General features: G+C 38.3%; 1 protein-coding gene across 10 annotated transcripts in view; it reads left to right on the top strand.

Annotated features, from left to right (window-relative positions):
* LOC120429283 (afadin) overlaps nt 1–22,478 on the top strand; it is a 154,538-nt gene that overhangs the window by 51,343 nt on the left and 80,717 nt on the right. For 8 of the 10 annotated variants that reach the window (XR_008211847.1, XM_039594511.2, XM_039594510.2 and 5 more), the window contains exons 4-7: nt 2,549–2,742; nt 2,929–3,073; nt 3,566–3,849; nt 4,092–4,173. Coding sequence is in view for 9 of the 10 variants with exons in the window: in XM_039594511.2 (XP_039450445.1) it covers nt 2,549–2,742; nt 2,929–3,073; nt 3,566–3,849; nt 4,092–4,173 (705 nt within the window). In the remaining variant the exon portion in view is untranslated. Of the gene's footprint in view, nt 1–2,548; nt 2,743–2,928; nt 3,074–3,565; nt 3,850–4,091; nt 4,174–8,256; nt 8,630–9,645; nt 10,268–22,478 lie in introns of those variants that run through there. The other 2 variants (XM_039594512.2, XM_052706521.1) reach the window with 2 other exon arrangements.

Genomic DNA, 22,478 nt, shown 5'->3' with positions numbered 1-22,478 from the left:
ACTTGGCGACGAAGCGTCGAAAATCGATGCAGTGTGATTTTTTGACGATTTTTCCGATTAAAATTCAAGCTGAATCGACATAATTACGAAGATGGAAATGACGTCCAGCCTTATAGTAAAACCTATACCTTTCTTTAGTAAGAAAGGCAAAAAGTAAATCGTTCTAAAAATTGATGGGGATTGCCGATCGATGTCGAATTTGTTTCAGATGCTCACTAATGGTCTGTACTATGAATGTAGCAAGAAATTTCGAATAAAACCAGAAATGAAAAATGTTGGCGAAGGTCACCAGGTGGGCTTTTACCTTTTTTTAGGGATTTTTTTTTCTTATGGTAGGTCAATCAAACGGCTCTAACTCCAGAACCATATTATGAATCTGGATGAAAATTTGGGAGGTTGTAGGGCTCGAAAAATGCAATTTTTGAGATAAATAAAAGATATGAAAATGAAAAAATTTGACCATATTTTCATTTGAAAACTGTGTATTTTGTTGAAAAGTCTGGCCGCATCCGAAAACAGATGGATATTTCGAAATTTGCGCGGCAACTCGCCCAGGTTCAGCACACTAGCTTTCATCTGCATTTAGAAGAATCGAAATCGGATATATGAGAGCTGAGAACGGCGCGACACAAAATTTTGCAAAATTTTACCACATACGAACATCACTCGACCTCCACGGAATTTATTTTTTTCAAAATTCGAGGGTTGGAGATAGACGAGTTCTGTCAAGGTGAATCGATAGAGCGTCGAAAATCGATGCAGTGTGATTTTTTGACGATTTTTCCGATTAAAATTGATGCTGAATCGACATATTTACGAAGATGGAAATGACGTCCTGCCTTAAAGTAAAACCTATACCTTTCTTTAGTAAGAAAGGCAAAAAAGTCACTTACCAAAACAAACATTTTTGAAAATAGTGTTTAAATGTTGAAATAAGACACTATTTTTACAAATAAGCATCAAAACAAGTATAATATCAACTAATGTTGCATTAAACGTGATTTGTGAAGCTACAAGGAGTGAAATAATCCATTTAGCTAAAATTTCGTGACTTTTGATTGTTTTTATAAGGCAGGAAAAGGGTGGTCCATTCTGCCCCCAAGTGGAATTTAATTTAACACTTCCACCACCAAGCCTCTAAATGATTTGAAGGTTCCGTTGTTGTTTGTTTACCTTGGTAGTAACCTCTAGTAACATTTTAAGCATTGAACAAACTTATTCAAACAATTATACTTTTCAGAAAGCTTATTTAAAAACCTCGAAATAAACAACATTTGCGTGGTTTTGTCAATTATTTACATTTTTGCTCATAATTCGAAAAATACAATGTATTCAAACGTAGTTTTCGGTATGGTGATGTTATTTGACGTCCTTTATAAGACCCTTGCCTTACAGTTGGTATAAATACATTCTAAAGCCCAAAACCAAGGGTGGCCCATTCTGCCCCTCCTGCCCCTATAACTATCGCCGGTTTGATATTTTTTTAGGATTACAGTTATTTTTTCCTAGCGGCTGCCAGATGTAAATTTACACATTATTTGAGGTAAAATTAAAGCTTTTTTCTGACATAAAAGATGTACCCCTTTTTAGATGTAATTTTACCATGTTTTTTTTACTGTGTAGTCATGATCAAAACACTGCTTCTTTATTTAAAAATTCTGCATTTACTAAATACAAGAAAATCCAAAACAAGTTAAAAAAAATCATACATATTCAAATCTTTTTACCATCCTCACGCCCAACAAGCTCAAAATATTGAGGATCTGACAATCTTATGAAAATCTTGATAGGTGATCAAAAGCCCTTTTCAACGAGCCCAAAAGATTGAAGATCTGACAATCCAATTAAAAGTTATGACCACTGAAGTGTTAGTACTCTTTTTGTAACCAGATCTTAGATATTTTAATAAATATTATGTCCGGATCAACCATGTGACTTATCATTGGATGCGTAATCGAAATATCTTTTCAACGAATTCAAAAGATTGACGATCTGACAACCCTATCAAAAGAAATGAGTATATGAAGTTAAATTGGTAGGTCTGAAATTGTAATTTAGAAAATTTAAAATATAAAAATGTAAGGAAGCCATGGTTATGAACAATATGACGATGCCTCTGTGCTATTTTCTGCTAACTTCATAGGAATCCCAGCAAGCTAAGTAGAAGAGAGCACAGAGGCATTGATGAGATAATCAACTACTTTCAAAGTTGGTTTTTATTAAAGTCCCCGCGATACCGATGATTTTCAAATTGTTTTTTTTTTTAACTTCGCCCTTAAATTGTTTAAAAGTTTGCCATTTCAGTTTGAAGACAAAATTGTGTGAAGCGCTGGTTCTACATTGGGCGTAATAGGATTAAGAGTTTAAACATTAGTTTGGGATTGCATTGAAGATTATTGATAAATATTATTGTTTCAGAAAAATCAACTTAAAATTAATGCACATTATTAATTAGATAAACAAACAATCGTCATGCTGATCTCTCCCTTTTCAGAAAAAAAAATCCCGTCGGTACAGGATATTAATATTTCATTGCATTTTTCCACAGAAACGCTAATAGAAAAATTCCGCCCGGACATGCGGATGCTTTCCCTGCCCAACTACGCGCTGTACGTGGTGCACGCGAACGGCGAGGAACGGAAGCTCAACCCGGATGAAAAACCGCTGCTGGTGCAGCTCAACTGGCACAACGACGACCGGGAGGGACGCTTTTTGCTGAAGAACTGTGCCCAGAAAACCAACGTAGGTGGAGAGTGCGGTTCTGCACGTGAACACGGAAAACTTCGTGTTGGAAAACATGCAAAGCACGGAAAAGCTTTTAACATTCAATTTTTAAATTTCCAACATTTCCGTGTTTGTGCATCAATTTTCCAACAATCATCAACCAACCAAAATACACAAAGAGCATTTTTCTTTTCCCCCCTGCAGACTCTCGACAGCATCACGGATCAGCCGAGCTTCAAGCGGAAGCTGTCCAAGCGGGAGAAAAAAGAACAGAAGAAAAAGGAGAAGCTGTCGAAGCTGGGCTCCGGTGGCGGAAACGAGAACCATGTGGCCGAAAAGCTTTATACAGGTGAGTTTTGCGGTTGGGATCTGCCAGCCAGCGCTGTTTAGCGGGAGTAGGCACACACATATTTTTGCTTGTGCATAAAAAAATCGTTGTGGAGACGATAACAATAATACTGTCGTTCCTTTTATTTTTTTTTTTACTTATTGGTAATTAAAAATCTGTTTGTTCATATATTCCCCGAGAACATCCCTGGTTGCCCTTGGTGCACCTACCATGTAGATTCTGCATCACTTTCATCAATCATGCTTGTAAAAGATCATTAGTTGTAATGAAGTGGGATGAACAAAGTGCAGCTGAGAGCATTGTGTTGAATCATATTGGTTTTGCCATGAAAAATGAAACACATGTTGCAACCAATATAAAAATGCAATTAAAGGGCACTCAAATTAATTGGAAAGCATAAAAAAAACCCGCCTGCGCTAAAAATACGAACATGCCGTTGGCAGTTTAACAACATTTTCCACTTTTAAAACTCATTTCAACTCTCCCACGCAGAACTGCCGGAAACGTCGTTCACGCGGTCCATTTCCAACCCGGAAGCCGTGATGCGACGGCGGCGCCAGCAAAAACTCGAGAAAAAGCTGCAGCAGTTCCGGTCGCGGGACGGCGGCCCCGACACCGGTGGAACGCTCAAGATCTACGGCGAGAGTCTGTGCCGGGACGTGCCGTACAAAACGCTGCTGCTGTCGATCCGGGACTGCGCCCAGGCCGTCGTACGTGAGATGCTCGCCAAGTACGGCATGGACAAGGTCGACCCGCTGCACTACTGTTTGGTTCAGGTTAGTTATTCACTAATAGGATTATTGGATCGAGGGGTATTTCCCGGGGTGCGTGGTGTTGTCTATACGAATTACTCAGTTTCACCTGCCTTCGATGGCCCATTTTGAAATCTTTTCTTGAACACCAAACCATGGTAAGGCGATTAGAAATTAATTTGGGGAAAAACCACTTCCAGATATCTCCACTAGTCAATTTTAACGCTTCACCGCCTCGGATCATTGAATTTCTGCGTAATTTACAGGTGAACAGCGACGGTTCCGAGTACATCCTGGACGACGACGAGTGCCCGCTGTCGATATTGATGAACCATCCTACGTCGAGAGGTAAGTTCTTGGAAATGTTTTGCTTATCATGATAGCCAATTTCTGCTTCGACGGCGCGTCGGTAGGTGGCGCGTTTCAGACCACTTGGGGGGACATTTGTTGTCCAATATATTTGGAGTTGCCCTCTTTGTCCGACGAGATCAGTTACCTAGCAAAGTTCGGTAATGATTTTCCTTCGTGTGGGTGCTTCCTTTCTGCGACTTTGGAATCGACTTTCAATAGAATTGAATGAAAACAGCATGCTTATCGATCAAACGAAAACAAAATTTACGTAGGTTGTACTTTCAAACCATCAAGAACAAACTTTTAAGCTTTGTTACGAGGAATATACTTAACATACTGTCAGCATTCATCAATGACGCACCGAAAAAAAATCGGCTAAACGAATAATCGAATTAAACTGTTACCTGAAATCAACCAACGGTCACAGCACTGGCCTTGACCAACGAGCCATCGAATCGAAACAATTTCCCTCGTTGTTTTCGGTTCCATTGAAATCGATGCCGCCTCACCAAATTCAATTTTGAAAATTTGGATTGAATTACGTGCGTTAGTAGATTGTTGGGATGCCTTTACGCATCCCAGGCAAAAAAAGTGTTCGATTTCAATTTTGGATGACAAACAGAACGGAGGTTAAGGTCGATTGTAATTTAGAACGTGATAAACTGAAATTGACCTTATTGTTGACAGTCACGCCTGATGATTTGATTTAGAGAGAAAAAAAGTGTTATCTTTGAACAAACAGGGCTAAAGTGAAGTTTAAGTTTTTCCCTGGCAAGTGCATAGGGACCATCCATAAACCACGCGAACCTTTTTTTAAACCTCAAACCCCTCGCCCCCCCCCCCCCACCATCCTCCTTTTGTGGACATTTGTCCAACGAAAAAATCTTTTTTACACGGAGCGTGGACAATCGCAAACCACCCTCTAAAGTGGTTTACTGATGGCCCACTTTTGTTTCTTAGTTTAAATTAAAGATTACATAAATCATTCATTAATTCACACTACAAACATCACTGTAATATAACAACTGGGCATGGGTACATCTTTTTAAAAATATTGTTTTTTTTATCTAATTTTCTAGAAACTCTTTTCCGGTAAAACACCCAAGAAATTGATGTTATAAGAATTAACTTAAATACAAATAACTTATTAAACGGAATGTTAAAAAGTGAAATTAAATCTTTCCCAGTTCATGAGGGGAACACCCTTGAAGAGTATCGGGGCCAGCATTTACAAAGCGGATTCAGTGGCAGTTTTTAACTCAACTAATGTTAACATGTTAAGGTTAATTGTTAACATTCCATAGGTCGCCTTCCTAAGGTGTCGTTGATAAGGTCCAGTTTGTGACGATGCACTACCTTCCCTTTACTAAGCAATCGAATCCAGTAGAGAAACGATCACCAGTTGCGTTGGTCCGCGCCGGGATTTGAACCCCGATCTACTGCTTACGAGGTGGAAGCGTTACCACTAAGCTACGTGGCTCGGTCTTTTTAAACGGAAAGCTCGGACAAAACTAAAGTAAACGCTAAAGTTTAAGCACCGTTATTTGATAGTTTGTTTTTAAAATCGGATTTACCGCCAGTGGGGGTGACATTGGGTCTGGGGAGTGAGATTGTGTCAAAGTGTTTTTTCAGGTTCTTCTCAATGAAACTAAATTATGTCAACCTTTCGGAAGTCGCGTTTTTGGGCCTATCTTACAAACGTACATACAAACGGTGCACAAAGTACACTAGCGCGACTGCCGAAAGGGTTGTTCCTAGAACAAATCCTGTCATTTTGGCAAATGTCCAAAGTTGTGGTACGTTTTTGGCCAAAAATGACCTCTCAAAAAATCATCTTTTTTATATTTTTGTTGGAATTGCTTGAAAATTTCTTCTTCAAACATTGTAGCATGTTAATAGGATTCCCACAAAAAGAAATACTGTTGGATGACTTGTTTTTATCACATCTTGTATTTGAGCATCATTTTTGTTTCATTTGATTTTAGATAAATTTAGATTTTAGATGTTCAAATTGTTTTTGTTATTAAGAAATTTTGAGAGGTGTATTGTTTTTTGACCAATAGTCATAGTATCTCAAGTGCTTGTTAGGTCGATGCAAATATTTTTCAATGTTTTTGTCCTGCGACTCTGGCCGGAAAAGAGTGATTGTTGTTGCGAAAAAATGAAAAAAAATAATAATAGCATTTCACAATTCAAACATTGCACAGTGGGAAAAATCGAGGCAAAAAACGGACTTAATTGTTATGTTAAAATATTGAACATTTCAGTAACATTTTAAAACTAATAAAAACAGCAAAAAATAGGGTAAATCGACCTTAAACGGGCCTTACGCAAATATCCGTGGATTCTCACTATCACCAATCGATTCCTCGGAATTTTTCACATAAGAACAGTCTTGGTTGAAAGTTCTAATTGACCGGCATCAATTAGGTCCGTTTTTTGCCTCGGAAAAACACTTTTTGCCGTAACTGTACATCGAAAATTCTGTAAAACTCCAAAGATTTGTAAATTTTAATCAAATTTGTCAAAAATGGTTATAAACGCAAGGAAATGCATTTCAGATTGTATTCAGCTTATTGCACTTAAAACTAGATTGAAATTTTATGTTCTTTGAAGAACATATTTTTTTGCCCCCTGATTTTTTGAAAAGTTGTTGAAGGGGGGAGGGACAAAAACTTTGAAAAATATATGCAACAGCTTTAGAGTAGTACTGAACAAATGTAAGCACGGGGTACGTACCGGTCTTTTTGATGCTTAATTTTTAACTATAAAGCTCATATTCGGGGTTTCAACTTGTTTTAGGGTAATTTTTATGCCTTTACAAAAATAAAGTGAAAAAATTGTGATGGTTATTGGTCCTGATTATCCCTTTATCAGGAATCGTCCTTCTTGGCATCTCCGGTGGCCACATTCGAAACCGTAATAGGCAAACAGCGTTAGAAAGTCTTTCGACGTATCAAACTTCTTGATTTTGGATGGGAAGTAAGGTGACAATAAAAAAAATGACATTTGGGATAACCCCTGACTCGATTCCGTTGGCAAGATAAGTATCTATGCCAATTATTCAATACCCGGATCTTCACGCACCCTTCGAGGGAATTGAATATTCTACAAGAACCTCACACTTTAACAATTTTGGGCCAGACCTGCGCCACCATTTGTCAACATCCTAAAACGATGTTTTTCCGCATACATTTTTTGAGAGTTTTCCCATACAAACTTCAACGATCAATAGCGACTCCTAAACCTTAACCAATTGGGCTCAAAATTGGCACAGTTAATTTTTTTAACCTAGCGAATCGTGCCAGGGGGTATCTCTTGAGAATTTTCAAAATTTAAAATTTTTGTTGTCACCCTAATGGGGAATGACCCTATGATTTACATTTGTTTCAGGGACCGGTTTCAAGGTTCTACAGTGGCCATATCCATCTATATCAAATTTGTTGAACACCTCAAACCACTCTTGCGAGGAGTATAACTGAAGTGAATTTCAGTTGCATCATTTCAAGATTTTTTACAAATGTACTGCCACCTCCATTGAAATGAAAACTACCACGCGCTTCCACCCGACAAAAAGCTGTCGTTCGCCTTTCGAAAAAAAAAGCTTTCGTTCAGCCCATCGATTCCGTGCTGCCATCTTCTGATCGTGCACGCGCTCTCGTTTCGCTCGCTCAAAGCTTCTTCCTGTTATGCTTAGCTTGAGAGATTTTGCCAACCTCGCTCGCTTACTCTCTCACTCTCTTCCACAAACACTGTCCTGTTTGTGTACCAAAGAAACGACGGCGGCGTGCAGCAGGTTGTTTGTTTTGCTTCCGATTTTCCAACATTTTATCGCTCTATTAGCAGTGACGCGGCTTTTCCTCTTTTATGAACCCTCTCGTCCGGAGGGGACGGAGGGACGGAGAGGGGGTGAAGCTCTCATTTTCCTGCGCTCGTTCTCACGCATGGCTCTTACGCTCTCTCGAGCGCGTGTTGAACCTGCATCATGCTCTCAAGTGGGTGGAAGAAGCTCAAGTGTGGTGGCCAACTTGGACCACGCTCGTCGTGGTTAGAACGGCTCCATTTTCCATCGCCGCCGGACGGACGCATGGGAAAGTGGTCTCGCGCGTTTTTGTAGTTTGTTCGCGAGGCTTGTAGTTGTAACGTTTTAGCTGTATTGTTTTTTTCCCAGAGAACAATAGAGAGCGCCAACGAACGTGGATATCGTTTTTATCGTTTCGCTTCTTATCTTAAAACAAACAACCAATTTGTTATCGTGCAATTTGCTGCCCTTTTGTTTGCTCAAGATCGACTTTTTTTTTTGCTCCACTCTCTCATCGTGATTAATCGCATCGATCGCGCTCTGATAAGGATTGTCGTGTCGCGTTGTGCTTTTTTCTGTTGGGTACTTGCTCTTCGAATCGATAAGGTCGCGCGGGTGTTTGTGATTAGTGGCGTGGTGGTGGTGGTGCTGGTAGGTACCCTTTAAAGGGTGGAAATGATGGCCAGAATAAAGAGGAGGATGATTGAGGAGGTTGCGATGTAATCTGCTGTGTTTGTGTGTATATGTAATTGTGAGTGAGTGTGCATTGCACAGCAAACGGTGTCATTTGTCAAATTGAACGACTGTTGTTAATTGTGTGGACTCAGATAAGAACTTTTGAATGGAAGAGAGGGAGTTTGAGAGAGATCATAAATTCTGGAAGGGCAGCCAGCAGCGTGTGAGAGAGAAGAAGAAGAAAAGAGAGATAGAGAATAAAAACTGTGCCAATTTTCCAAAATGAGATTCGTGGCAGGAAACAGCTGAAAGCATCCAAGTGAAAAAGCAGCTGATGAATGATGCTAGTTGATTTTGCATCAATCTTATTACATGTTTTATAAACTATTTAAAAAAATACGCTCTTCATTTTTTTTTCGCTAACTATTTGAAAATTTGGAAATTTGGAATTTGGATGATTTTTTTTGATGATTTAGATTACTGTAGATTTTCAAGAAAAATGTTTTGAAATCATTTTTCCGTTAAAATACATTATGAATCAGTATATTTATCGCATTCAACTTATCTAATTTATGGACAAATTTATTTTTTTAAATATTTACGAAAACAAATCAAGAGTAATTTTTCAATAGGTCCTATAAACATATAAAACATAATAGTTTATATAACCTTTTCAAAAAAATATCTAGAAATAAAAAAAGAGAAAATTTCTATTGAAAATTGGTTGTAAATGCAAAATTTCCGAACAAAATTCTATTGTTCTAAAATCTCTATTCTCTTCCTGTTTTTTCACAATGCCTCTCATTTAACAATACCCTTTTGGTTTTCTTAATATCCGCACTTTCAACGAAACAAACTTATTTCGTTTGTATTTGTGTTTATAGTTGTATGTGTGTGTATGTGCTTGCATGCAAACAACGTTGAGCAACTTCCTCCCTCACATCCACCGTCACCGCACCATGCCTTTTAGATATTTTCGGGAGTGTGAGAGGCAAAAATTGCACCACGCCACGGAGAGTCGTGTAGAACGTGTCACGACGACGATGACGACTCCAAGTCCCAGTTTAGTCTGTGTGGCCACGGCAAACGGAACGGATCGTGGTGGACGTGGCACGCGAGTCGGGCGGTTTTAAGCGATTAAGTATAGTGGTTTTTGGAGACGCATAATCCAGGAGGACTCGTTTTATCAGACGGGGAATACTTTGTCAGGAGTTGAAGTTAATTCTAGTGTGACGTACCTTAACATTGTGCAGACAAACGGTCACGACCGTTGCGGAGTGGATGAAGAAAACCGGAAGAAGTCTACCATAGTTGGTCCCTGAACGACCATGATTTATACTCTTCACTTGAGTAAACTGTGAGTGTCTTAATCTATTCGGGGGGTCTTTTGCTTCAAGATTTAATAGCTTTAAAAGGAAGTTTACTTGTGTGGTCAAAATAAATGCAGAAAAATGTGAATAGTTTGAGTGCAACCGTTTGCAAGTGAATCACTTCCGGTGAAAAGTGACCGAGCGTTGAATGTTGGAGGCCATTACGGACTAGAATTGCCCCTTCTGGCACATGCGGTTCGTGCCGGCTAACTCTGTGACACTATGATGGACTGGGGGATTCGGCGTAAGTATTTGCATACTAGCATTTTATTTTACAATATTGTATAATTCAAACTATTATTTAAAAAAAATCAACCAAACGACTTTAAAAGTCAAAATTTCCTTCGAGACTTGGTCTGTTCTGGGGTTCTTTTGCATTCGCAGAAGTAAACCAATCATGTGCTGCTCGATAAACATACTGAAAAATTAAACTCTCGTGTTTTTGTTGCAAACTTACACAGCCACACACAGCATCGTTATGGGACGTGCCCGGCAAACAAGGAAGATCAAACAGCACGAACCTCCCACCGTTTAGTTTAATGCTTGTGTGTTGATGGCGGAGAGTGGGTTTAGATATAATTTTGCAACTTGTAAAAATACTTGTTATTATTGATCAAAATAACTTTGCGCTTTGTTTGAACTGCAAACTATTTGGAAATAAAGAAAATTAACCAACTGTGATTTTGAAAATAAAGAAAATTAACCAATTGTGGCTTTGAAAATAAAAAATCAAATAAGATACATTACAAAAAAAAAAAGATCAAAAATAAAAGCCATTTTCCATTTGAACCAAAACCTTTCTGTTTGATTTAGCAACAACAGACAATAATCATTTAGGATACCCACTTAACCCACAGTGCCCTTAAGTATACCATAACAAATATTGCAATATCAGCCGGGACTCGGCAATGTGTATCAGTCAAGTGGGTGGATATCGTAAAGCTTGGCTCCAGTTAAAATGCAACAAAGTATAAAACTAGCCACGTGTGACTGACAAATCTCCACTTGAAATCACCCAGAGGTAGATGACTTTCTTATCGAAATCTTCAGTGGTATGCATCATTTCCAAAATCACGTCAAATCCAAATGTTTATCTATGCTGATGTGCTACATTTATTCATGCAGAGATTGCTGCGCTGGCATCGGTTGAATCTGTTGCCGTTTTATCTATTTTATTCACTGAATTATTCATCGAAGAAATACCTGCAAAACATTATAATAAACTCATGAAAAAAATCAAGTCAATCCATTTGCATATCTACCTAAAAGCATACAGATTGCAATCGCTTTGCTTGAAGACGGCGATTTTATCGGATTGTTGACTGGATTTCATCATGTAAGTAATGTGATGATTGTCTAAGCCCAAGCTGCCAATGAATGGATAATTCGGGTTGAACTCAACTCCATCAGAACAGCTCTTCGCCACCATGGCATGATTTGGTAGACGGAAAGTGTTGAAGTTGATGCTCCTCTTTTTAACAGAAAAAGGGAAATTCTCCACGGTTTCCCCAAGTAAGTTTCGCTTGGAATTAGATGGTTTTAGGGAAGGTCTACAATACGCTCTAAGCGTTGCGACCAATTACATAATGTGTTTAGGGGTTATTTTTACTCTTGAGAGCATTCGGTTTTTGCTGTACAGACAATTGCCTGATTTTTTTACCTTTCCTCTAAAAAAAATATAAGTACAATGCGTCTCCAGACAATCTACTTTGAACTCATTTCAATGGAGCAGCATGGTAGTTTAACTTCCGTAAATGTTTTCAGCTATGCTTTAATGCATGCCTTAGGCCGATGCAAATATTTTTCAGAGTTTTTGTTCCTCGACTAGCTGAAAGCTAGGTAATGTAAGATTCGACAAAAACAAAATTTCTATGATATGGCTCTGTATTACAAATCCTAAATCTAATTCTACTTCTAAAATTCTATAATAAAATTCTAGAGTAAATTTTCAAAACAACCTATGAGTCATGGGTTTCCTATGCAGATAGGACCTTTTGTAAATTTAATCTAGCATTAGCATTGATTCAAGGCCCAAGGGAGTGCACTTTAATTTCCATAATTAGTATCACGCTTTTTGTTTTTTTTTTGTTTCCCCTAATTTGAGCCAAATCTGATATCTTTAGGTCTGGATGCTGCTGGTTTGACGTGTAATCGCTGTATAATTGTAATTTTTTGCTCTGTTTCGAATTGTAGTTACAATTTTTTAATTTTGAATTTATTCAATTGTAAGATCCTAAAAACATGTTTTTTTTGTCTAATATTGAATATTGATTGATTAAAAATTCACGATTTTGACTCGAAAGACCCCCTTCCCCCCCTCAAAATGTTTTGGATTTAAAAATAATTAAATAATGTGTTATTTACAGTTACATGAAACAATACTTTATGTATAGTATTAGGATGTAACAAAAATGACTTTTTGGCGGGCATTCAAGGGTTTGTTCCGGTGGGCATACTAAGCCCAAATCCAAAATATGAGCTTGATTGGACGTAACAGGAGCTGGCGATCCGCCCTTCAATTTTAAATGGGATTTAACCCGTAAAAAAAGATTTTTTCAAAAATGTTACTTTTTGAGGCATTTTGGCCACTGAAGCGTTTATTTTCAACATCATTGGCGTGTAGGCCAGATCCTTGCGCATCTTTTGGTATATATAACATTGAAATTTGGAGCACCCTGGAGCTCGGTACAGACCTTCAAATTTGGCATTTTTTCGAAAAATCGGTCCCGGCAAAAAAGCTATGCGTCGCGCCTCGCGACGCCATAGACGCCATTTGATTTTGCTGGGGTCAGTTTTTCGAAAAAAATGCCAAACTTTGAAGGTCTGTACCGAGCTCTAGGGTGCTCCAAATTTCAATGTTATATATACCAAAAGATGCGCAAGGATCCGGCCTACACGCCAATGATGTTGAAAATAAACGCTTCAGTGGCCAAAATATCTCAAAAAGTGACATTTTTGAAAAAAATCTTTTTTTACGGGTTAAATCCCATTTAAAATTGAAGGGCGGAGCGCCAGCTCCTGTTACGTCCAATCAAGCTCATATTTTGGATTTGGGCTTAGTATGCCCACCGGAACAAACCCTTGAATGCCCGCCAAAAAGTCATTTTTGTTACATCCTAATACTATACAACAATTTTGGATTTGGGCTTAGTATGCCCACCGGAACGAACCCTTGAATACCCGCCAAAAAGTCATTTTTGTTACACTCTAGTATAGTATACCCCTAATTTGAACTACATATTTCATTTCTTAGACGTAAGGATTGTTGACTTCAAACAGTATTTGATTTACAATCAATTATTTAAATAATTAGTTTTATCCATTTATTTGAAGAAAAATAATTAAAAATAACAACAATTCTGTTGTTATTGTTGATTTTGTGCCACTAAGTCTAGTAACACTGAAATAAGACTCAAATTACTCGCCTAAATTTATGTGGAAATGCTACCGCAAAAAAAAAGATCCAAATTCGTTCAGAAAGGACACAGATTCATTAGGTAAAAAAAAAAGTAAACCTTTCCCAGTTCCTGAGGGGAACACCCTTGAAGAGTATTGGGGCCGACATTTACAAAGCGGATTCAGTGGCAAATTCATTCTCAACTCAATGTTAACATGTTAAGGTTAATGTTAACATTCCATAGGTTGCCTCCCTAAGGTGTCGTGATAAGGTCCAGCTTGTGACGATGCACTACCTTCCCTTTACTAAGCAATCGAATCCAGAAGGGAAAAGATCACCAGTTGTGTTAGTCCGAGCCGGGATTTGAACCCCGATCCACCGCTTACTAGGCGGGAGCGTTACCACTAGGCTACGTGGCTCGGTCGAATTCATTGCTCTGTGAAAAGTTGCATTACTTAGAAGGACGGGTTGAGATGTTTCCCTCTGCTTGGATCATCCTTTGCCGAAAATGAGTTAATTTATCAAATTCAACGAATGCTCACTAGGGTATATGACCCTATTTTGGACCTACTATGCAAAGCGTCAACATATTTCGCATGGTTCTCAGGAACGGTCTAACTAATTTGGCTCGTTTCATGATTGTTTTGTGCCTTAATTTATGCTTAACAAAGTGTACTATTGAAAATTGAAAATAATTTAACCATTCCATTGTAATAAGCATTTCAAGTAAAACATTTTTTGGATGCTTTTTGGACTTATTGAATGTATTTTGGAGACATCGCTGAACCTATTTTGGACCCACACTCTGATTGGTTGAAATTTGGACAACTCGAATTGCGGCGTGCGGCGGCAACACGCACACTTACAAAAACTCGGTTTGATAAACCAAAGGGCCTATCCACGATTATAATTTGCGAAATATTTATTTCAGTAATTAAATAATTATGATAAAACAATGGATTTGAATTTGAAAACCTGTTTTAATTGAATGGAAACTCACGCATCTTTAGCAGGTCTCTGTCCTATTTACAATTTGCGTATTCTTACGACCTAATTGTTCAAGCATTAGAACATCAAAGACAACCCTAACTTAAAATTAAATGAATGACAGAGATACATAACAAGTTACAATGAAAAAAGGTTCTAAAGTTTACGCAGAGCTTAAGTTCAAATATTATTAAACAATCAAGAAATTTTAACCCGTATAGGCCTGGGTGAAATTGGAATCACTAAAATGGCCATAACTCAGCAAAAACTCAACCAATTTGCATACTTCTTTATTAGTTAAACTCGTTAGAATGTTTTTTTTCCGAAAATGACCCGCAGAACCCGGAAATATTCCGGTGGTCGGAGATATTCCGGTGGGTCACTGGGTCAAACAGGGTCAAAAATGACAATTTTTGGGTCCCGCACTATTTTGTTAAAAGAAAACTTGGAAAAAACACAATTTTTCATGTTACGATCTTTGTTCTACCAACAAACAATACTGAACATGGATTTTGCACCACCGGGGATGTTCCGGATTGAGCAGGCAGGTTCCCTACCCCGGGAAACCGGTCAAGGGACGGTCAGAAATAAAACTATTTCTATCATGGCAATATGGGTGTCAAAGTTTATCATTTTCAAAAAAGCTCATCTATGATCCCCAAAACCACTTTCGGACCGATCTGGCCACTTTGGGATCGGTTCCCGGTACTCCGGTGAAACCCGGAATAAGGCAAATTACGGGATTATTTCTGAACAATTTTTGACTGGGCAATATGGGTGTCATGACACTTTGAGAAGATTAAAATAATGCTATTTATCAACATTTTCTTAATTATAGTTAACTAACTTTTTAAAATTTTATGTCTCAAATCATAAAATTCATAAAGTTAACATCGCATTAACTAGCGCATTAACCTCTTATGCTTATTTATTTTTCGAAGATTTTTATTTTTCTAGCTGGTTCAATTGTGTTTCTAACATGATTGACACGGTAAAATCTAAAAGTGTAATTTATTATAAGCCAACGCTGCCAATTGTGAAGATAGTTATGCAAAAATATTTTCCATATGTATATTTCTCTGATTAGTTTGCAATGCGTCGTAACAGCCATCACGATCTCCGACACTTATTTGATTATAATTCGTAAATTGACCAAGAACTGATCGAAAAATATGATTTGTTTACAACTAGCGCTTAGGATCTTTTTAAAACTAACTCAAGATTTTTTAAATTTAATTCATACGACTTTTTCAAAAACCACTCTTAAGCGATGTTGACAGCTTCTGTCACGGTGACAGCTGACGATTTAATGAACTAGACCCTTTAGGTTTTTCAATCGTTTCCCCTTCAATTCCAACAGGGTAGCCAGTTTGCATTTTTTGAAGCAAAAATTAAAAATATATGCAGCTAAATTGGTGATAATGATGTTAAGACAAAGATAAATAAACATCAGTTTTAATTTTGTGATACTTTGCAATCGGTCCTAAAAATCATCTAAATCTCTAGCATCAATTTGCATTTTTATCGTTTAAAAGACATATTTTCATTGTTTCTGTTAATCATTTGCTTTTTAAAGCTTAGATTTCTTTCAAATAATTACAGTAATGAAATGCAATTCAAAATATTAAATCAAAAATTTTCAATTAATTTCAATGAAATATCGAAATAAATTGATAAACAAAACTGGCAACATCTTGTTATACATGTGTTGGTGATAGCCTTGAACCGACGGCAAAGTAGCTCCAAAAACTGATCCAACGCGGCTGATTTGAAAAAATATTTTGAATTGAGTTTTTTTCGATAATAGAATAGTTATTTCAATGGTTTAGTGACGAAAAACATAAAAGAATTAAATAAACAACAGTTACATTGCTCGGAAACCGGACGAAATTGCTTGGTGTCAGTGTAAAACAGAAAAAATCATCGAGGTGTCGCGAGCCAAATATGATAAGCAACGAGGCCGGAATTTTTGGACCTAATCGAAGTGCTAGGAAAATGGTAGGAAATACGAATGGCATTGGAAAAAGTGGCTGAAAAAGCGGAAATAATCAAAAATGTTAACATTTTTGGAAGAGGTAAGCTACAAAACGATCCTGCTTACACTTTCTGTTGGTGGGATTCAGTGAATTCGTACTTTAAAAGCCTGAACTACCTCGATTAATAAAAATAGGTCCAAAATAGGTACTAGGTCCAAAATAGGGTCATATACCCTACTTTCCTACAACCCAACCCGGCCAAACTTTTCGCATCCCAAGTTTGTTGAACTGTTGAACATTTCCAGCAGCAACACAGGCCACAGAGGAACCATAACACGAATCACGAGGGCAACCGACGCGAAACGTGCTTTAACGTCAAATTCAGCAACAGCAAAACAACAAACACTTTTGGCTTCAGGAATCCACGGGAAAAACTCCAACACCACGACCCCTTAGGCGGTGGGTGGTGTTTGTAGACGTCCAACACCCACCAAGCGAGTGACGACATTCGCGCTCTTGCTTCTTACATTCAGCAAAAAGAAAAAGGAAAGTTGCACACTTACACAAACACACACACACAAACGCAAAGCGCCGGCAGTCGTGTGCGGCACAGTTCTCCACAGAGCAGCAAGAAGAAGTGGTGATGACTTTTTGCCCGAGTTGCAACACATCCCAGACTGCCTCCGGTGTTTGCGTTTTCATTATTTTGCCAGCCCTACCGACTCTGCTGCTGCTCCTTCTCCTCCGGTATATTTACATTTGTTTAATGAATTTATATTGCCTTTGCTACTCAATCCACTTCCTGTCCTGTTCCCGGCGAGAAAGGATCACAGGAAGGACTTTTTTCATCTTCTCTTTTTCTCTTCTGGAACTTTTTTTTTTCCTCTTTCTGATGATGACGCTAGTTGGGTTATCCTAGAAGGGTTTAAAGGAATTCTTGGAAGCACTAGACTGAGATTGCGTTGCATGTTGGTTTGGGTTTATGATGTTTGCTCAAATGGCTTCCGTAATGCGGCTGCTTCGTACACATGAGTGCTTTGCGGAATTAAAACATTTAATGTCGTGATAATTGCTCAATTTTAATTGGTTACACTGTCGACGCTTGGAAATGTTTTAAAAACACAACAAAACTGTAATCGGTTTTGCAATTCATTCTCTAAACCCCGCCTCTAGACGAGCTTGGATGGCAGGAAATTTGAAAGAAAAATTATTATGACAATATCCTAAGATGCAATGCTGTTAATCGTTGAATCAACGTCATCGATGTCGTTGATCGTTGATTTAAACGTAATCGTAATCGTAGCCATCGTTGATTTAATCGTCAACGTCAACGGAGTCGTTGATCAACGCGTTGATTATCGATAATCAACGTGTTGATCAACGGCGTTCTTTTATAGTTTTCTAGAGTTTGATGAGGAGAGAACGATTTTTTCATAAATGTGTTGATTGGGAAACAGTCTCAAATAGATGTGGCATGGTTGTTCGGGGATCTGTGTGTACCAAGAGGACCGAAGTGACCGGATTTTAAACGTAATTTAAGCCCTACCTAATTGCTGGTCACTTCCATCTCCACTTTGGTTCCCAAGTCCAACCAGGATTTTTCTTATGTAAATGACACCGAGGACGGACAATTGGGAACCGAGATATGGTCGAATTTTCACCGGAATTATTGTTCCGGTGGGTTCAGTAAGAGTCTCATGTGGCTAAATATCGACAGAATTTGTTTTTTATGATACAATGACCGAGCCACGTAGCCCAGTGGTAACGCTTCCGCCTCGTAAGCGGTAGATCGGGGTTCAAATCCCGGCTCGGACCAACACAACTGGTGATCTTTTCCCTTCTGGAATCGATTGCTTAGTAAAGGGAAGGTAGTGTATCGTCACAAACTGGACCTTATAACGACACCTTAGGGAGGCGACCTATGGAATGTTAACATTAACCTTAACATGTTAACATTAAGTTGAGAATGAAATTGCCACTGAGTCGGCTTTGTAAATGCCGGCCCCGATACTCTTCAAGGGTGTTCCCCTCAGGAACTGGGAAAGATTTACTTTAATACAGAATTGACCACATGACCCATGTTCCAGAACCCAGATTAAGATTGGCCAAGATGTCAAACTTCATGACAGACTGGAGAAGCCTACCAACCACAACATTACAACCACTTAGTCGTAATAAACTCTCCAGAACCCCGATAAACCCCTCTCTAAACCCAAAAGGACCTCCGCATTCAATTCTTTACAACTAAATGGAAAAATGACATTTCATACGTCTTCAAACGTCTTATGTCAAAAAGGTTTTATCCTGGCAAAATTAAATCTTTGTCTTGCCAAATGATAGAACGGTGATTTTTGTAAAAATGGCGATGATAAAAAATAGATATTGGAGGTAATTAAAATAATGTCAAAGCTTTTTTCTCGCAATTGATGGCTCAAATTCAGCTGCGGTAGGAGTTTTATTGATAAATGTAGGGGAGATAGAGCCAAAATAAATTAACTCGCTTCATCAAAATTAATAATTTTGTAATACAAGTTTCGATGGAATAAAATATTGTTTTGCAATTCTTTGAAAAAAATGAAATTTTTGTCGATACATAAATTAAACGTTTTTTCGGAATTTTGAGTACGCCATCAAATCGGGCGTCCAATTTTACATTAAGATCCCTTTGATACCAAATTTCTATCTCATCACCGTTTCAGGCTGCAATTTATTGAAAAACACCTCTTTTTTCGCATGTTCAAAAATGAAAGGGGTCGTACCGCCCCTCCGTCACGAGATATCAAAAAACGGACCTCGGATTCGTGATCAGGGACAAAAGTTACCCCTTAGGACAAAGTTTCACGCAAATCGTAAAGGGGTCGGGGTAACTGCTGTGTGAGTTGGTGGAGAATTACCCATATCAGAAATGCAGCATTAATGTGTGTTTTTATCAAATTTATTACTTCTCTATTTTCTCAACCAAGATGGCGGTCAATCTCATTAAATCAGAACACGCGTTTAGCGCCATATTTATGCATTGCTAATTGGCATCGTTAAATGCTTTTTAAGGAACCTATGGTTTTAAGTAAGCTTTTTGCATACACAGAAAAAAATGATGGTAATATTCATCAGGAAATGGTGACAGATTTTGTGGCTAAAAAAATTATGAATTTTACCCCAAAAAATGATGAATTTTCATCAGTTTTTGATGAATATTCATCAGGTTCACATTTTTACACATTTTTTATGTAATATTACTTAAAAAACCCGATTTAATCCCACCTGGGGTGAGATAGAGCCTTTCTTACAAAAGGAAGAAAACGGCAGTTGATTTTTTTTCAAAGAAATAGCAAAATAAAGTATGGCCCATTCATGAATCAATTCAAAACTCAACATGATTTTTTCATAAAACTGAAAAGCGCTGGTTTTTGCCCCATTTGCCATGGCCGGTTGTAAGCTGTGCTCGCACACAAGCATTTTCGATTTTTTAGATCAGAACACATTGTTTTTGAGACAGAGAATTAGCTCACAATTTGCGATGTTCGTAATGTTTTCTGCATATTGCTAAATTGCTCGTATTCTCTGAGTGTTTTTTTGCACTTTTCAAAATATCAAGAATTTACGAGAAAACAAAATAATTCCGTCTTGCTCCAATGCGTTTAAGTGGTTACAGAAAGTGTTTCAACACCCGAGAATTTGTCGTGTTGTAAACAACGATGTAACGGTAAAGCCGCATAAATGTTCTTGAAAGCGTTTCAACCTACTGTAATTCACTAAACTGTCATTTAGGCGTTAGGCAAAATTGTGAGCTTTCAATAAGCAAGCCAGAAAATTATGTAGTATGCATTTAGGCGTTTTTGGGATTGGGAAGCATACAACGACTGAGCGCTCGGTGGGACTTCACTACGACAAACGCAAACGTACCGAATAAACCACCTTGGTGCGCTGGTACGATGAACAAAAATACTAATACACAAAAAGGCTAGTACCGAAGCTAGAAAACCAAACCCGCGATGTGCGTTGTCACTGGCACATGGGAAGCTTGGACGCTTCCCAGAAATTCGTTCGCTCAGAGTTCGATCAGTGAATGAGCAAAACAAAAAAGAAAGGTAAAAGAATGAGCGTGAGGCTTCAGAACAGATAGCTGCTTGCGTCTAGTTTGCGTTCACTGAAGCTTAGCATAGAAAATAATGATAGGCGATGTGTGATGAACGAGCAATCGATAAAGCAACTTGCACTAAAAGGGGGTAATCTAGTATCAAAACTCTATACGCGCCAGCATCACGCGCCAGCATTACTCGCGTCTGCATGTGAAGCTCAACTTGACAACTTGTCGACGAAGCGACGAAAATCGATCGTCCATGATTTTTTGCAGATTTTTCGAATGAATATTTCTCGAGAAATGATTTGGGAACGAAGCTTGATTTGGCTTCGGAGCCAAAAGCAAACCCTATACCTTTCTTTAGTAAGAAAGGCAAAAATAGAAATTTTCTAAAATCTGAACGGTAAATCCGAATGAGGTCAAATTTGTTTCAGAACATCGAGTATGGTCTAGATTATGATGTGGAGAAAAAAAATTAGATAAAATGCCAAAGGAATAGTTTTGGCATTTGGTGAAAATTGGCTTTTACCTTTTTTAGGGGTTTTTCCCCCTCACAGTGAATTAGTCCACAAGCTGTAAATCAAGAACCACATTACCGACATGGATGAAAATTTGGGAGGATGTAGGGCTGGAAAAATGCAATTTTTTGGATAAATAAACGACTTCAATACTTCTATTTTCGACCGAATTTTCATTTGAAAACCGCCTGATTTGGTGAAAACACACTCCGAGTCCCCATAAAAAATGGATAAATTCAAATTTGGTATGGAACTGGTTCAGGTTCAGCACATCCCCTTTCAAATGCGCCCAAGAGAGCTTAAATCCATAATGTGGGCTCTGAGAAACCCCCTACCACAAAATTGAGCACTTTTTTACCACACATGGACGTCACGCGTGCTCTACAGTAAATTAAGCGCCAAAATTCGGATATTGAAGGTAGACCAATTCTGTCATTGTCAATCGATCGGGCGTCGAAAATCGATCGTCCATGATTTTTTGCAGATTTTTCGAATGAATATTTCTCGAGAAATGATTTGGGAACGAAGCTTGATTTGGCGTCGGAGCCAAAAGCAAACCCTATACCTTTCTTTAGTAAGAAAGGCAAAAAAGAGTAATATTCAACCTACCAAATTTTCAACATTCCAAAATTCAACTTCAACCTAACGGCACTTTACAGATAAAACACCTTTGGTTTTAAAGAAGCATGCGATAAAACCGTTTGGCATGACAGTGCCGTTGGGTTTTCAAGACTCTCTTAAAACTTTCATTAAACCTTATTGAATGCTATTTGGCTTTTAATGTCAAAAGGTTTCATGTCCGAGGCATGCGACCTTGTTAGGACCTACTAATTAGCTGTTGCTTTTTGGTTGCGGTGAATGCCCAAATAAAACTATAAAGCAATCAAGACCTTAATAAAACTGGGTGGTGGCTATCATGGGATCAAATCACTCCTAGAGGCAGACATGTTAGCGTCCCAGCCATCAATTCAAAGGTTCGATTTCGAATCCCACCTGATCAAGTGGTTTTTTTTTTCATATTCTATGTTCTATTCCAAAGTCCAAATTTTCATTGGACCGACTGGAATTTAATCCCTGGACCCTCTGTTTGTGAGACATGGGAGCTGATCGTACAAAAGTGCTATGAATTTTTTTGGGTACCCGTATCTTTAAAAGAGATTTTCTGATATCGTGATATCGCGAAATTTGATGGACCAATAGCTAAATTTAGAGGTGAAGACTCGCAGAACATATTCTTTGTGCATGCCGAGGTCCAGTGTTGCAAATGAGTGATAGAAAAGCTATCAATTGATTATCTCTGCACCAAAAACATCCGACAGTATAGCGGCCGTCACTATAGCTTGTGAGAACTCGTCTTGTGTCTCGTGATTCCCAGCGATGTCATTCTCTCTCTATCACTCCTTCCCTTTTCCTCGACTGTGCGCTCTCACCGCTAAGTCTCTCAATCCCTCCGAAAACTGCAATGAGAGAACGCGTGATGGCGATAAGGAGCCGAC

Source organism: Culex pipiens, chromosome 1 (genome assembly GCF_016801865.2).
Source record: "Culex pipiens pallens isolate TS chromosome 1, TS_CPP_V2, whole genome shotgun sequence".
NCBI classification, from domain to species: Eukaryota; Metazoa; Arthropoda; class Insecta; order Diptera; family Culicidae; genus Culex; species Culex pipiens.
Note: the sequence above shows the minus strand (reverse complement) of the source record. Positions and strands in the feature narration are given on the sequence as shown.